The sequence below is a fragment of the Pipistrellus kuhlii genome, unplaced genomic scaffold (genome assembly GCF_014108245.1).
Source record: "Pipistrellus kuhlii isolate mPipKuh1 unplaced genomic scaffold, mPipKuh1.p scaffold_m20_p_83, whole genome shotgun sequence".
Taxonomy (NCBI): domain Eukaryota; kingdom Metazoa; phylum Chordata; class Mammalia; order Chiroptera; family Vespertilionidae; genus Pipistrellus; species Pipistrellus kuhlii.
In genome coordinates this window covers 386,845-401,956 of record NW_023425588.1, presented here as the reverse complement: position 1 = coordinate 401,956, position 15,112 = coordinate 386,845, and the positions used below count along the sequence as shown (strand labels likewise).

Here is a 15,112-nt window from a genome sequence, read left to right as displayed (position 1 = left end):
TACATGTTGAAGGACTTTTTCTAATGTAGATACTGGTGTGTTTTTTTTAGTAGAAAATAGGTCACTAAAAATTGAGAGGTTGTGTCTGCTAAAAAAATATTTTTAGTATGAAAAGTAATTTGAAGTTAAGAAATGGATATTCAAGAACAGATGTTCAAAAATCTGTGTTTTGTTTTTTATAAAGGAAGTTATTCTATGGGCAAAACAGATTGTTATTTAGAATTTTTATTTCATCTGGTATACCACATGCACAGTCTGAGAACATCAAACTGTTAAATATGGGTAAAAATAAAGAATCTGGCCTTTGGAGCCAAAAAAACCTTAATAATATCTTCTTGGTTCTACTTTTGTTAAACCATATAACTTCAGGAAAATGTTTCGAATTTTTCAGGGCCTCATTTATTTATTTATTTTTCTATCTACAAAATGAAAATTGTAAAATCAATAAAGCTTTGAAATAATATGAAGTATAAAAAGCGTGGCACAGAGTTGAACCTTAGTGAGGGCTCTTTACAGGATAATTTAAAAAAAACACACCACTATAATTATAATTTAAAATCTTCTAATATTTTGAGGTATCAGAGTTGGTATTAAAGTTATCAACTGAAATGTGATCAGTGATTATCTTCATAGCTGTCATTACTTTGGGTTAATTTATACCTTTGAAAAATTCTTTTTTTCGTAGCCTGCCAGTATAAATTGGCAGTAGAACGGTATGAATGGAACAAATTGCAAAGTGTGAAGTCATTAGTACCCATGGTTCATCTTTCCTGGAATATGGCTCGAAATATCAAAGTCTCAGATCCGAAGCTTTTTGAAATGATTAAGTAAGTGCTTTAAAACACTGCTACAGAGGAAAGGGGGTGGGTGTACAACTAACCAATTTTCCCTCAGTGAAAAATGATAAACTAGTTGAAATGCTAAAATAGTCTGAAGTTGTTTTAAAAAAATGTTTTATTGATTTTTACAGGGAAGAAATGAGAAGGATAGAGAATTAGAAGCATGGATGAGAGAGAAACATTCATCAGCTGCCTCCTGCACACCCCACACTAGTGATGTGCCATTAACCAAGGTACATACTCTTGACTGGAATTGAATCTGTGACCTTTCAGTCCACACCCCAATGCTCTATGCACTGAGCCACACTAGTCAGGGCATAGTTCTGAAGTTTTGACCAAAAAAGGAAATAAGAGAATTGACATGTTAATGATATTTTCTTCCATAAATGAAAATATTTATGTATAAGTTTATTTTCTCCCTTTCCAAATAGATTATAATTATTATGGTATAGGGAGAAATTAAGGTATACATGATTCTATACTAAATTCACACATCTATGCTTTCCTTAACCTCTGACCAAATTGATTTCTAATGATCTTGTTATTTTTTGTTTTTTGTTTGTTTATTAATCCTCACCCAAGGATATCTTTTTCATCACTTTTCAGAGACAGTGGGAAGGAGGGAGGGTGAAAGGGAGAGAGAGAAACATACGTAGGAGAGAAACATTATCTCCTACACTCAGGCGGGGAGCGAAACTGTATCCCAGGAATGCAGCTGTTCTAACCTGCTGTTCTAACACAGGCCAGGGCTGTTTTAATAATTTGAAGTTTGCCTACACCAATTGAGAATGAAAATATAATACATATCTTTCATAATAAAATTGTCATTTAGTATAGTGATTTTACTGAAATGGTAAAATTTTTTGGCTACTCTAAATAATTTCTTTCTTAGTTTTCTGATGCATTCATTACAAATTTAAAGATTAACAATTTGAATTATATGTATCCAAGTAGCTTCTCTTTTATTGGCCTAGTTTCTATTTTTTTGTTTTTGTTTTTAAGTGGGTTTTTTATTTTTTGCCCTGACTGATTTGGGTCAGTGGATAGAGCATTGACCCATGAACTGAAGGGTCCTGGGTTGGATTCTGGTCAAGGACACATGCTGGAGTTGTGGGCTTGATCCCCAGTAGGGGCTGTGCAGGAGGCAGCCAATCAATGATTTATTGATTGTATTGCATTGGTATTCCTCTCTCTTCCTCCCCTTTCCTCTTTGAAATTAATATATTTTAAAAAAGAAAATATTTTACTTTGAGAAAGAGAGGAAAGAAGAAGGAAAGAGAGAAACACTGATGTGATATTGAAACATCAGTGTGATAGCAAAACTTCTATGTGATAGGTAAACATCATTGATGGACTTCCTTCTTCCCTCTACTGGGAATTGAGCCACAACCGTGGGCATGTGCCCTGACCAGAAATGAAACCTCCACCTTTTGGTATATGGGTTAATGCTCCAATCAACTGAGCCATACCATGAGGGCCATTTATTTATTTATTTATTTATTTATTTATTTATTTTAATCAATCTTTATTGTTTACATTATTACAAAGGTTCCTCATTTCTTCCCACTTCCACCAGGTTCCCACCTCACCCTCTGCCCCCTCCCTACCCCCATTGTCCTCATCCATAGGTGCACAGTTTATGTTCAGTCTCTTCCTCCCTCCCTTTCCCTGAGAACAGTCAGTCCACTCCCCTCCCATATCACTGACTCTACTACAATGAGCAGCTACTATTGTTCATCAGGTTTTTCAATCTCCTTTTGTTGTTGTTTTTAATTAATAAACTTTTACATTTCTAAGAATAAATTTTAAAATCTAATAAATTTAAACCTTGTTTTTTTTTTTTTTTTTTGCCCTGGGAATTGAGAGCAAACTTGTTTACATGTAAACTTGCCCTTAGGCTATCAAAAGGCGTAGCCATTCAAGTGTAAATGGACACATTGTTTAAACATAGCTGCTGCTTGGAAGGCCATTTATTTTATAATTACATTTAGAATACATATTTCGACAGTGCCATTTAGCAATATGTTTCCAAATTGTGGTTTGCATGGTTTTCTTTTTCTATCCCTGCACTATAACAAAAGAATAATTCTGGTCAAACAAATTTACAAAATTTCTGACTGAGACACTATATATTTGTTTTTGTTAAGTATTTTCAGTATATATATATATATATATATATATATATATATATATATATATATATTCATGCCTTTTGTGAGTAGAAGAAAAAGATTTATAGCAGGGGTGGGAACATCTGGCCTGAGGGCTGTATAAGGCACAAGAAACCATTTGGGCCTGCCAAGGAAACCACAGTCAGGAATCGAAATTCAATAAACCTAGGAGCTTTTTTCATAACACAAATTTATATTAAGTGAATTATATTAAATAAATCCTATATAATAAAAGCCTAAGTGGTGTCATTCTCAGATTGGAGAGAGTGCAGATCAGGTTGAGGCACTCTCCCCTGAACATGAATTTCAAGCACTGGGCCTCTAGTCCTATATAATAAAAGAGTAATATGCAAATTGACCATCACCCCAACACACAAAATGGCTGCCCCCCTATGGACACATGATGGCCAGCAGGGGAGGGCAGTTGGGAGGGACCAGGCCTGCAAGGGAGGGCAGTTGAGAGAGACCAGGCCTGCAGGGGAGGGCAGTTGGAGGCAACTGGGCCTGAAGAGAAAGGCAGTTAGGGGTGACCAGACCTGCAGGGTAGGGCAGTTAGGGGCAATCAGGCTGGCAGGGAGTTGTTAGAGGGTGATCAGATTGTCAGGTAGAAGCAGGTAAGGGCAATCAGGAAGGCAAATAGGTGAGCGATTGGGAGGCAGCAGTCCTAGATTGTGAGAGGGATCCCAGATTGAAGAGGTTGTAGGCTGTGCTGAGGGACACACCCTCTGGCTCCCTTTCCCCTCTGTCCCTCTGCAAGAATTTTGTGTATCAGGCCTCTAGTGATGTTATAAATATTCAAATGGCTCTCAGCAGAAAAAAAGGTTCCTCATTCCTGATTTACAGTGTTTTCAAAACTTATTAGATTGTTACCTTCAGAAATACTCATGCTTTATTATAAATAAATTTAGATTTATAGAAAAATATTTTTGTTGTTCTAACCAATATATTCTCACAAATATTGTGAGGCCAGCATAGTGTACCTATGCTTTATTTTACTTAGTTACTCATTACATTTAAAAAAAAAATAAATCTTTATTGCTCAGATTATTACAATTGTTTCTCCTTTTTCTCCCCTTAGCTCCCTTCCATCACATTCCCACCCCACCCTCTGCCCTTACCTCCCCTCCACCATTGCCCTCATCCATAGGTGTACCATTTTAGTCCAGTCTCTTCCTGTACCCCCACATCCCTTTCCACCTGATAATTATCAATCCATTCCCTTTGCCCCTGATTCTATTATATTTACCAGTTTATTCTGTTACTCAGATTTTTAATTCACTTGATTTTTAGATTCACTATATATATACACACACACACACACACACACACAGTATGTTGATCATAATTTTAATCTTTTTTCCTTCTTCCTTTTCTTAAAGAATACCTTTCAGGATTTCTTATAATTCTGGTTTGGTGGTGATGAACTCCTTTAGCTTTTCTTTTGTCTGTGAAGCTCTTTATCTGCCCTTCAATTCTGAATGATTACTTCGTTGGGTAGAGTAATCTTGGTTGTAGGTTCTCGCTATTCATCACTTTGAATATTTCTTGCCACTCCCGTCTAGCCTGCATAATTTTTGTTGAAAAATCAACTGACAGTCGTATGAGTGCTCCCTTATAGGTAACTAACTGTTTTTCTCTTGATGCTTTTAAGATTTCTCTCTTTGTCTTTTGCCATTGGCATTTTAATTATGATGTGTCTTGGTGTGGTGCTCTTTGGATTCCTTTTGTTTGAGGTTCTGTGCACTTCCTATACTTGTAAGTCTATTTCTTTCACATGGTTGAGGAAGTTTTCTGTCATTATTTCTTCAAATAGGTTTTCAGTATCTTGCTCTCTATTTTCTCCTGGTACCCCCATAATTCTGAATTTGGTATGCTTGAGGTTGTCCCAGAGCCTTCTTTCATTATCTTCAAATATTTGGATTATTTTTTCTTTTAGTTTTTCTGGTTGAGTGATTTTTGCTGTTTTGTATTTCAAATCTTTGACTTGATTCATGCATGCATTTCTCTAATTTGCTGTTGGGTGTCTGTATAATAGTTTTTATTTCAGTGAGTGTATATTTAATTACCACTTAGTCCTTTTCCATATCCTCAAGGGTCTCTTTCATATCTTCTAGGGTCTTGCTAAATTTATTGGCCTTTTCTAAGAAATTCTTGAAAAACCTTATAACCATGGTTTTGAACTCTATATCCAGTCATTTGTTCTCCTCCATTTCTTTCATTTGAGATTTGTTTTCTTGTCTCCCAATTTTTGCTGCTTCCCTGAGTTGGTAGGGTGGCTTGGTATCCTATATGGCCTAGTTGGTCAGCCTCCCCAGTTACCTGACTTAGACACTCTTGGTGCTCTCCTTTGTATACAGCAACTATTGTCTTGTAGTTAAGTCTTAATTGTTGTTGGTATCCCTGGGAGGAATTGACCTTCAGGCCAATTGGATGTGCATATCAGCTGTGTCTATTCTGGGATACCTTCTGTATTGAGACAGTATTATAGGATCAGACTTGCAAAATTGCAAAAGCCTCTGTGCTCAGCTTGGATGGGGCGGATTCTCAGGGCTGAACCGATAGTCTTGGCTTCTCATTAGCCCTGCCCTTGTGTGCACTGCTCAGACCTCTGCCTTCCACGGATCCCCTGAGTTTCCACCTGACAGTACAGATTCCCCTTATAAGAGCATGGGAGCTCCAGGGGTTCGCCCGGAACTGTATTTCAGTGCTCAGTGCAGACAAAACTGGGATTTGGTGAAGCCTGGAGCTTTCAACTCCTTCCACTATGGAGGAGTGGCAATCCATGGTCAGACCTCTCGCAGGCTCTCACTCGCACAGCTCTAGACCCTGCTCTCTGCGGCTCCCGGATCCCAATTGGAGTGGACTGGTTGGATGCCAACCTTGCAGAAATTAGTGCACCAGGCCTCTAGTAAAACAATAAAGTCAAAATTGATCAAATTTTAAATGTTAACTTAAAAACATAAAAGTCCTATAAGAAAACATTGGTGTAAAGTTTCAGACATCTTTTTTTAGGATTTTTCTGAAATGCTTGATTGGGCAAGGAGAACAAAAGGAAAAATAAATCAAACTGAAAGTTTTCATACAGCAAAGGAAACAAACAAAAAGACAATCCACTGCCCTAGCCCCTTTGGCTCCTTGGTTAGAATGTTAGTCAGTCCATTGACCAAAGGATCAAGGGATTGTACCTCAGTTGTAGGCTCACTCCCCAGTCTCAGTGTATAAGCAGGGAGTCAACCAGTGAATGTATGTCTCACATCACTGTTTCTCTTTGTCTCTCCCTCTCCCTTTAATTTTCTCTTTTTAAAAAAAATATCGCTGGAAAAAATATATATCCTAGGATAAGTATTAACAACAGTAACAACAAAAAAGATAATTCTCTTTGGGAAAATATACACTGAGTGGTCAGATTATGATGATTTCTGAATGCATACTAATATGGCCATTCAGTGTATATCATTTATAATAAAAGGCTAATATGCAAATGGTCCCATTGACTAGGAGTTTGATCAGCAAGCAGGCCAGCTGACTACCCATGTCCCCTACCCCTGGCCAGGCTGGCTGGACCCCACTCAAGCATGAGAATTCATGTACCAGGCCCCTCATTTGCTAAAGATACATCAGATAAGAAGTTAATGCTCAAATTTATATAGAATTTATAAAGATTGTGTAAAGGGAAATAAATGAGAATAATAGAAAATGAAGAAAATATAGAGAAGATAGTGACTTTACGTGGTTATTCATACTTTTTTAATATTCTATATAATAAAAGAATAATATTCAAATTAATTATCACTCCACTACATCCACCAGCCAATCAGAGCACATATGCAAATTCACCACAACCCAGATGGCTACAGCCACAAAGAGCAGGAGGGAGGTTTGGTTTCCCAGGCAACAGAGGAAGCTAAGCTTTCCGCCTGACTTGCCAGCATAGGGCTCCACTCAAGGCTACAAAGTTTTAATTATAGAAGGTAAACAAATCCAAACAGAAATGGCCACAGCCTCGGAGCAAGCAGGAGGCTTGGCTCTGCTCCAAGCTACAAAGTTTCAATTGTAGAAGGTAAATAAATTCCATATACCAGGGCCTCCACTTGGGTCACTGGGGGTGTGTGACCTGCCTGCAAACCACCAGAGGCCCCTCATTCAGGCTGCTCCATGCCTCAAGGAAACCCTCACCTTGATCTGGGACACCCTTTAGGGAAAACCAGCTGGCCTTTATCCTATCTAATAAAAGAGTAAAATGCAGATTGACCATCACTCCAACACACAAGATGGCTGCCCCCAGCCGAAACCAGTTTGGCTCAGTGGATCGAGTGTTGGCCTGTGGACTGAATGGTCCTAGGTTTGATTCTGAACACAGGCATGTACCTTGGTTGCAGGCACATCCCTGGTAGGAGATGTGCAGGAGGCAGCTGATAAATGTTCCTTTCTCTCATCAATATTTCTAACACTCTATCCCTCTCTCTTCCTCTGTAAAAAATCAATAAAATATATTTATTAAAAAAAGATGGCTGCCCCCATGTGGTCAAAGATCCTGCCCCCATGTGGACACAGATGGCTGTCACATGATGGCCAGCAAGGGATGAAGTTGGGAGGCACCAGGCCTGCAAAGGAGGGCAGTTGGGGGTGATCGACCCTGCAGGGGAGGGCAGTTAGGGGTGACTAGGTTGGCAGAGGAGGAAAGTTGGGGGAAACAGGCTTTAGGGGAGCAGTTAGGCATCAATTAGGCTGACATGGGAGTGGTTAGGGGTTGACCAGGCTGGCAGGCAGAAGCAGTTGGGGGCAATAAGGAAGGCAGGCAGGCCAGCAGTTGGGAGCCAGCAGTCCTGGATTGTGAGAGAGATGTCCCAGATTGGAGAGGGTGCAGGCTGGGCTGAGGGACAAACCCCCACCGCCCCTGTGCATGAATTTCGTGCACCAGGCCTCTAGTTTTTATATAAATTATCAAGTTTGTATATCTTAAAGTAATTTTATCTAGCTCCAGTACTTGGTTGGAGCTTCTTCCTGAAGGTCACTAAACTGGTTCCAAGTTCAATTCCAGTCAGAGCAAATAGCTTGAATTTTGAGTTTGATCTCTGGTTGGCACATATGAGAGAAAACTGATCAATGTTTCTCAGTATCATCAATAAAAGCATATTCTCTGATGAGGATTAAAACTAATAATAATTTTATCCTAGACATATTTGTATGGTTTTGGTTTTGTTTTTTAAAAAAATTAACTTGACAAGTAAAAATAGTACAGAAATATAAATCAAAAAATTAATTTCTTTATTACTGATCATACTGTGAAGTTTATTTAGTAATTAAATATATTAGTAACAATATAATATATCAAAATCTCCAAGTTATATTGGGTCTGATTACCTGAAATAATACCGTCCATAAACATTGTCATTTTTGTTAAACCACTTTCATGCTTTGTAGGATAACTTTACAGCTGGTATGTGCCTTATAAATCAGCTTTATGTAACTGCCTTCAAAGGAGAAGATCAGATTTATATATTCATGAAAAACTGTGATTCTGAGTAATGAGAACAAATTATGGAAAAGTGAACACTGTGAAATTCACTACATGGTTGGCATCAGAATTACTAATGTAAAGACAGTATAAATTATAGAAAGTTAATAGTAATATAAATGAATTCCATTATACTACCTTCAAATTAAAATGAACCAATCATTTTTTTCCCTTTAGTACTCTACTTAATATCATATTCTCTAATAACTTAAATCCATAAATAATTTTCTGCTTTGGTCTCAGAGTATTAAAATTAATTATCTATGTGATACTGTTTGTTTCACTGAAAACTATATGCCTTCTCACCTTACTCTAATGAAAACAGGTGCAGCCTGGAATTCAGACTGTATATTTCTAAGATAAAGAGGTTTAACCTTAGTATAAATAGTTCTTTCGGTTGTCCAGATCAGAGCAAAAATTGAGCATAGCTTTAAATAAGTGTCAAGGTTTTATAGACTAAGATTATTAGATTTTTATATTCAAATGTAAATTTTCAACGTAGTACAACCAATGAACACAAAACTCTGGGGAGAGAGAGTATGTATGGTAGGAGGGCAGGCAATGTTAAAATATGTACACAGATAATAATTAAAAAAAAAAAAAGATGTTAAATTGGTTCCTGCCAACTATAAATAAGACTCCTAGCCATGTCTAGTTTGCCTTGGAGACTGGTTCCCATTCTGATCATATGTCACACTGTTGCTATTGGTACATTTCATTAATACAATGAGCACAAAAACCTAAAAAAAAAAAAAAATTCAACTTAGTCCTTTAATATTGTCATTGTTTGACCTGTTATATATCAAAAATTGAGAAAGAATTTTTGATATCAATACATCATAGAACTAGGATTCTAAAAAATATATCTTGTTGGTACATCTTGTATGCTAATAATATTTTAACACTCACTTGTCACAAAAATTTTTCTCTACAATAGGTATTGTCTTCTTAAAGTACTAAAGCAATGTCAGACATTGAGGGAAGCTCTTATTACAGCAGGAAAAGAGGTTATATGGCATGGGAGGACAAGTGATGAGCCAGCACATTACTGTAGCATTTGTGAGGTAAACATTCCTATTAACAGTTGTTTTATTGTGAATTCACTAGGTGTTTTTTTTTTTTAATTATAAATTTACCTATACTTTTATGTAATGCTTTTCATTGAAATTGACTATTATAACAATTATATTAAATTTTTATTTGATTGTATAATCACTTTATTAGTTATTAACTTAGCAATATCACCTACAGAAGTGTTCATGTGGTAGTACTTCCTTGCTAGGTGATAATCATTTCTGATTTTCAACTAAAAATAACCCTATATAATAAAAGGCTAATAAGCAAATTTCCCCCTTGACTGGGAGTTCAACCAGAGGGCAAGGATGGGCCCCTCACCCCAGGCAGATTCCACCCAATTTGTGTATTGGGCTGCTAGTCCATAATAAGTATACTATTGTCAACAAATAAGATCTGTTTCATTATAAATCAAAGGAAATCAGCATTAAATTCTATACTTGTTGACTTTTCTCTGTGGCCAAGGCTTGCAAAACGTACAGTAATAAAGATGTGAAATTTCCTGTAAAAGAGTTTAAATTTTACTTGGAGAAGACATATTATAAACAACTAATTGTAATGCCCATGAGATTCTGATAGAACACTGTCATAGAAAATTTTAAGAGATGCCTATGGACTTCTTAACATTTGAGTTTCTCCTTGAAGAATAAGTTTATTTCAACAGGCAAGAAGTAGATAGAATTGGAGGTTTATATATCATTAGGCTTTAGGAACAGTATAGTGATGGGGAAATTAATAGTGCATGTAATAAAGTCTGAGTAGTGCTATGTGGCTAACAAAAGCATCTTAAATTCAGATTAAGGAATTTGGTTTTTATCTGCAGATATTGATACTATTAATATTTTTTTACAAAGCACTAAGTCAAAATATGTTTGAGAAAATGATGGTTGATAACTGGAAAAGATGGAGGTGGAAAGAAAGCTCATTATGGAGGTTATTGAAGTAGTCTGATATTCCTTACACTACATAATGTTAGGAATATTAATAAAAAGAACTTTATAAGTGTTTAAAAAGTAAAATCCATAGGTTTTTGATGAGATAGTGAATGATAAGTTGAAAAACCTGAAAACTCAAATGGGTTACTAAGCTATGTTATTTCCTATGAATAGAAAACCTTATGAACTCTGGAATTTTAGCAGAGCTATTCAAGAATGATTTAAGATAATGAAGTTTAGCAGAGCTATTCAAGAATGATTTAAGATAATGATACTGACAAAATCAAACAAGTCTGAGAACAACTTTTAAATTGTATATTCTGAGATAAATTTATGAAATCCTTTGGTTTCATTTTAATGTATAACCTTACCAACATGTATTATGAGATTAAACAGATTATGTTTAGGTGTTACACTTCAGGTAAACATGTATCTTTTTGGTATTTTGTATAAGATTCTTTAATGTTTTTCATATGTTAAAACTCTGTACTATTTTCCTTGAGTCTTACAACTGAACATTTATTGTTTATATTCTTTCAAGTGGTTTCCTTTTCTCGTTTTTGTTTGTTTTGTTTTTAAGTATAATTATATGCTTTAGAGAGGGCCAAAAATGAATAATATGTAATTGCTATCTTTGTGGAGCTTAGTATAAGAAGGAAACATATCCAAACTCTGAATACTACTATAAAGAAGTTAAAAGAAAAAATAATGACTTGATTTATTTGTGTATAATATTTTGGGTAAATAAAAAATGGACTGACTTTTATCAATCTTAGAATTAAACTAGTAAATGCAATTAGTATTTAATTCCCTTAGGTTAATATCTAAATATGTAACATTAATCTTCATTTTGCATGTGCTATAAAATAAACCTGGTGTTAAATAAATATAGGCTTTAAGTAATTTCATTCAGTGAAAAAGCACTATCCAGAGTTTTACATAAAATAGAATTTCATAGTTACATAATAGTGGTGCAATAAATTTAATGATCTTTATTCAGTGTTTTTTTTCTCTTGTATAAAATAGGTGGAAGTTTTTGATCTGCTTTTTGTTACTAATGAAAGCAATTCTCAAAAGACCTACATAGTACATTGCCAGGACTGTGCACGAAAAACAAGCAGAAACCTGGACAATTTTGTGGTGCTAGAGCAGTACAAAATGGAGGACCTGATGCAAGTCTATGACCAATTTACATTAGTAAGTGAAATTAGCATGTGATACATAACTAGGTTGTGAAGTGGCAGTGACAGTAATTAGGAAGATTACTTGTTTTCTCATTTCATAAGGAAAAAATATTCCTATGTTCTCAAACTTATAAGCAGTTTTACACTGTCTCCTGTGCCCTGACCAAGAATCAAATTATGATGTCCTGGCTCAAGCACTAAACCAAATTGGCCAAGCATTTTTTTTTGTACTTTTAAATTATTATTATAGTCTTTATGTTGTTTGACTTAAATAATAATTAAATCAAAATATGATAGATAACCGTAGGAATGATCCAAAAAGTAATCAGTATTTTTAAAAATATACTTGTGCTTTCAGCATTAATTGTATTTAGTTAAAACTTAGTCTTTGCTATTAAGTAGTAAATTCATAGGAATGTTTGATGATGGATCATATCTAGGTATAATATAAGAGATGCATGCAACTAAACTATATCTGAGTTCTACAATTCTTTTATTTCAAGGACAAGTTGCTTGGAATAGCGTTTAATGCTTCTGGCTTTGAATAGCTTTATGAATGCAAACAGTAGTTATTAGTGAGTTGTTAATATTGATCCAGTTCCAGTGCTTTTGCTTCTAAATTTTTGAAATTAAGTTTCTGGTATTTCTCATTGCATGGCTCTCAGCATTATTTCATAAAGAAAAAATTTATGACATACTAGTGAGATTTTAATTGAATTTTTAAAAATTATTTTTTAGACGACTCGCTGAGCATCTAAAAGATTTGTGATTTTAATGCTTCATAAGAATTTCTTAAAAAATTATGAATTATAAGAAAATGGGAGGAGGTAGTGATTAAGGACACTTGGGGAATATAATAGACTTAGTAGCTGCTAAACTTGGGGCATCATTGTTTATTTCTAACTCTTTATTTGTTTATAGCTATGAGCTAGTGAATACTGGTAAGAATTAATATACCAACTAACATACCTATTTTAATTTTAGGTTCCTTCAGTATCATCCTCCTCTTCTTGATATTGTCCAATGATGTTATATGATGCCTTTTCTGCTCTTCAGGAAAGTTTTGCACCAGTGATTTTATAGCTGTTTTATGAGATTGCTAACTAAAAGCTATTTCTATGCAACCTTCCAAATATAGAATGTCAATCAACTTGGTATGAGAACACTGTCTGTACTCTCAGAAGATCCAGTTGTACTTAATAATAAACATGTTTTATTGTATCTGACAAAACTGGCAATTTTCAACATCCTAATGACTTGACACCTTTTTTTGTTTATTTCTGGCTTGATAACTTTATTTTCAGTTATATTTTATCCTTTTAAGAATTTTTTTTGGGGTGGGGAGCAAAACTGTTCTAGCAGGTCATTTGTTTGGTTAAGACACCAAATTCATTTCTTTGATCAACTTTTTATTAATGTAAAAATTAGATGAGAAAATTTCTTTACTGCTTTATGTTTTTGTGTATTGATTGGAGGCTAATAACTAGGATGATTATACTTTTGGTTCCAAATTATTTTTTTAATTTAATAGCATAATAGGACACAAAGATAATAGATTGCACATAGAATAAGGAATAAACTTCAGATTTGTGATTTTTCTTTTTAATTTCATACAGATTCATACTATTTATGAATATATATTTATTGCTTGAAAATACTTGTGAATGGAATGTTGTTGATTTTTAGATTTACCTGCCATTAAATATTAAGGAGTTCTGTCATTTTACACACTACTCCTTTTACTTTTTCTATGTATAAATAAAACTATTTAGCATTGTACATAAACATCTATTAAAATGGTTGAATGTTTAGTCTTTTGCACTCTTGAGTTTTAGAAAGACTTCTGTAAAAAAGTTTGTGTTCATTTTCAAATCTGATTACATATATTTTATGTATTCATAAAAAGACACCTGTATAACAAAATATATATTGTATAAACATAAAACTTTTAAACTTTCACATCTCTGGTAGTTTTTGAGGTGCCTGCTAAAAAGAATCACTTACAAAGGTATGTTTATTTTTAAAATACATTTTTCAATCTGGTTTAAGTTGCAATTATTACAATGATAGTAAATAATCACTGGCAAAATGTATAATATAAAATATAGTGACTAAGGGAACATTATATAGGTTTCATAAATTTTGTTTATCATGAATTTATTATGAAAAGAAATTTAGAATGATAGCTTTCATTTGAGGGAACAATGTGATAACTAAATACTTTGTTTTTTAAAATTAGACGACAGAAATTCCATGCTTTTTTACTTGTATGACATGGTTAGGGGAAGGAGGAATTACTCAAGTTTTGTATCACAAATTCAGTATATATTACCAAATTGTATGAAAACTTATTTAATATGAACAAATTATTTTAACAATAATATCTCATTTATAACAACTCTGCTTTCTGAAATATTTGGGCTGCATTCTTGGTATTCTATAAATTGTATAAATTAACTTGTGCAAATGTTTAAAAGTATGTATAATTCTAGTGGAATGCCTTGAAGATAAAATGAAGTATCCTTTCAATTTTGGAGTTTTCTGGCTTCCTAGAAAACATTTGAAGACAAAAAACTTGCAGATGTTTTATTAAACTAGATAATAACTTTTAACAACTTAAATCTCAACAGTAATTTTTATGTATCACTAGAAGCCCAGTGCATGAAATTCATGTACTCAGGAGAGTCCTTCAGCCCTGCATGTACCCTCTCCCAGACTGGGTCCCCTCGCTTCCTCTTTTTTTACACACACACACACACACACACACACACACACACACATATATATATATATAAATATGCACAGAGAGAGGAAGAGAGAAGGTTAGAGAGTTATAAACATTGATGAGAGACAAACATCGACCAGCTGCCTCCTGCACACCTCCTGCTGGGGATGTGCCCGCAACCAAGATACATGCCCTTGACTGAAATCAGACCTGGGATCCTTGAGTCTGAAGGCTGATGCTCTATCTATTGAGCCAAACTGGTTAGGGCAACCCTCTCGCTTCTTAACACCTGCTTGCTTTCTGTTCCTTAGCACTGCGTGGAGGTGGGAGAGGTTCCTGCCTGCTCCACTGGACTCACCAGCTATCAGCCCAGCTTCTGTCCCCTGGTGGTCAGTGAATGTCATAGTGGCTAGTAGTTGCACAGTTCAGTCAATTTGCATATTAGGCTTTTATTATATAGGAAATTTAGAAGGAAATACAGATCTATTTTATGTTTTATTTTTATTGAATTCAGAGAGGAAGGGAGAGGAAGATAGAAACATCTATGATGAAAGGGGATCATTGATCAGCTGCCTCCTGCATGGCCCCTACTCTGGGGATCAGGCATGTGGCTTGACCTGCAATTGAACCGTGACCTGGTTCATGGGTTGATATTCAATCACTCAA

General features: G+C 34.9%; 1 protein-coding gene across 8 annotated transcripts in view; it reads left to right on the top strand.

The window, feature by feature from the left end:
- LOC118712118 (histone demethylase UTY) overlaps positions 1 to 14,331 on the top strand; it is a 222,699-nt gene extending 208,368 nt beyond the window's left edge. For 6 of the 8 annotated variants that reach the window (XM_036425612.2, XM_036425610.2, XM_036425613.2 and 3 more), the window contains 4 exons: positions 686 to 827; positions 9,466 to 9,592; positions 11,564 to 11,734; positions 12,706 to 14,331. In XM_036425612.2, the coding sequence (XP_036281505.1) occupies positions 686 to 827; positions 9,466 to 9,592; positions 11,564 to 11,734; positions 12,706 to 12,735 (470 nt within the window). In that variant the 3' untranslated portion in view covers positions 12,736 to 14,331. Of the gene's footprint in view, positions 1 to 685; positions 828 to 9,465; positions 9,593 to 11,563; positions 11,735 to 12,705 lie in introns of those variants that run through there. The other 2 variants (XR_004985968.2, XR_004985969.2) reach the window with 2 other exon arrangements.
- The last annotated feature ends 781 nt before the right edge of the window (positions 14,332 to 15,112 follow it).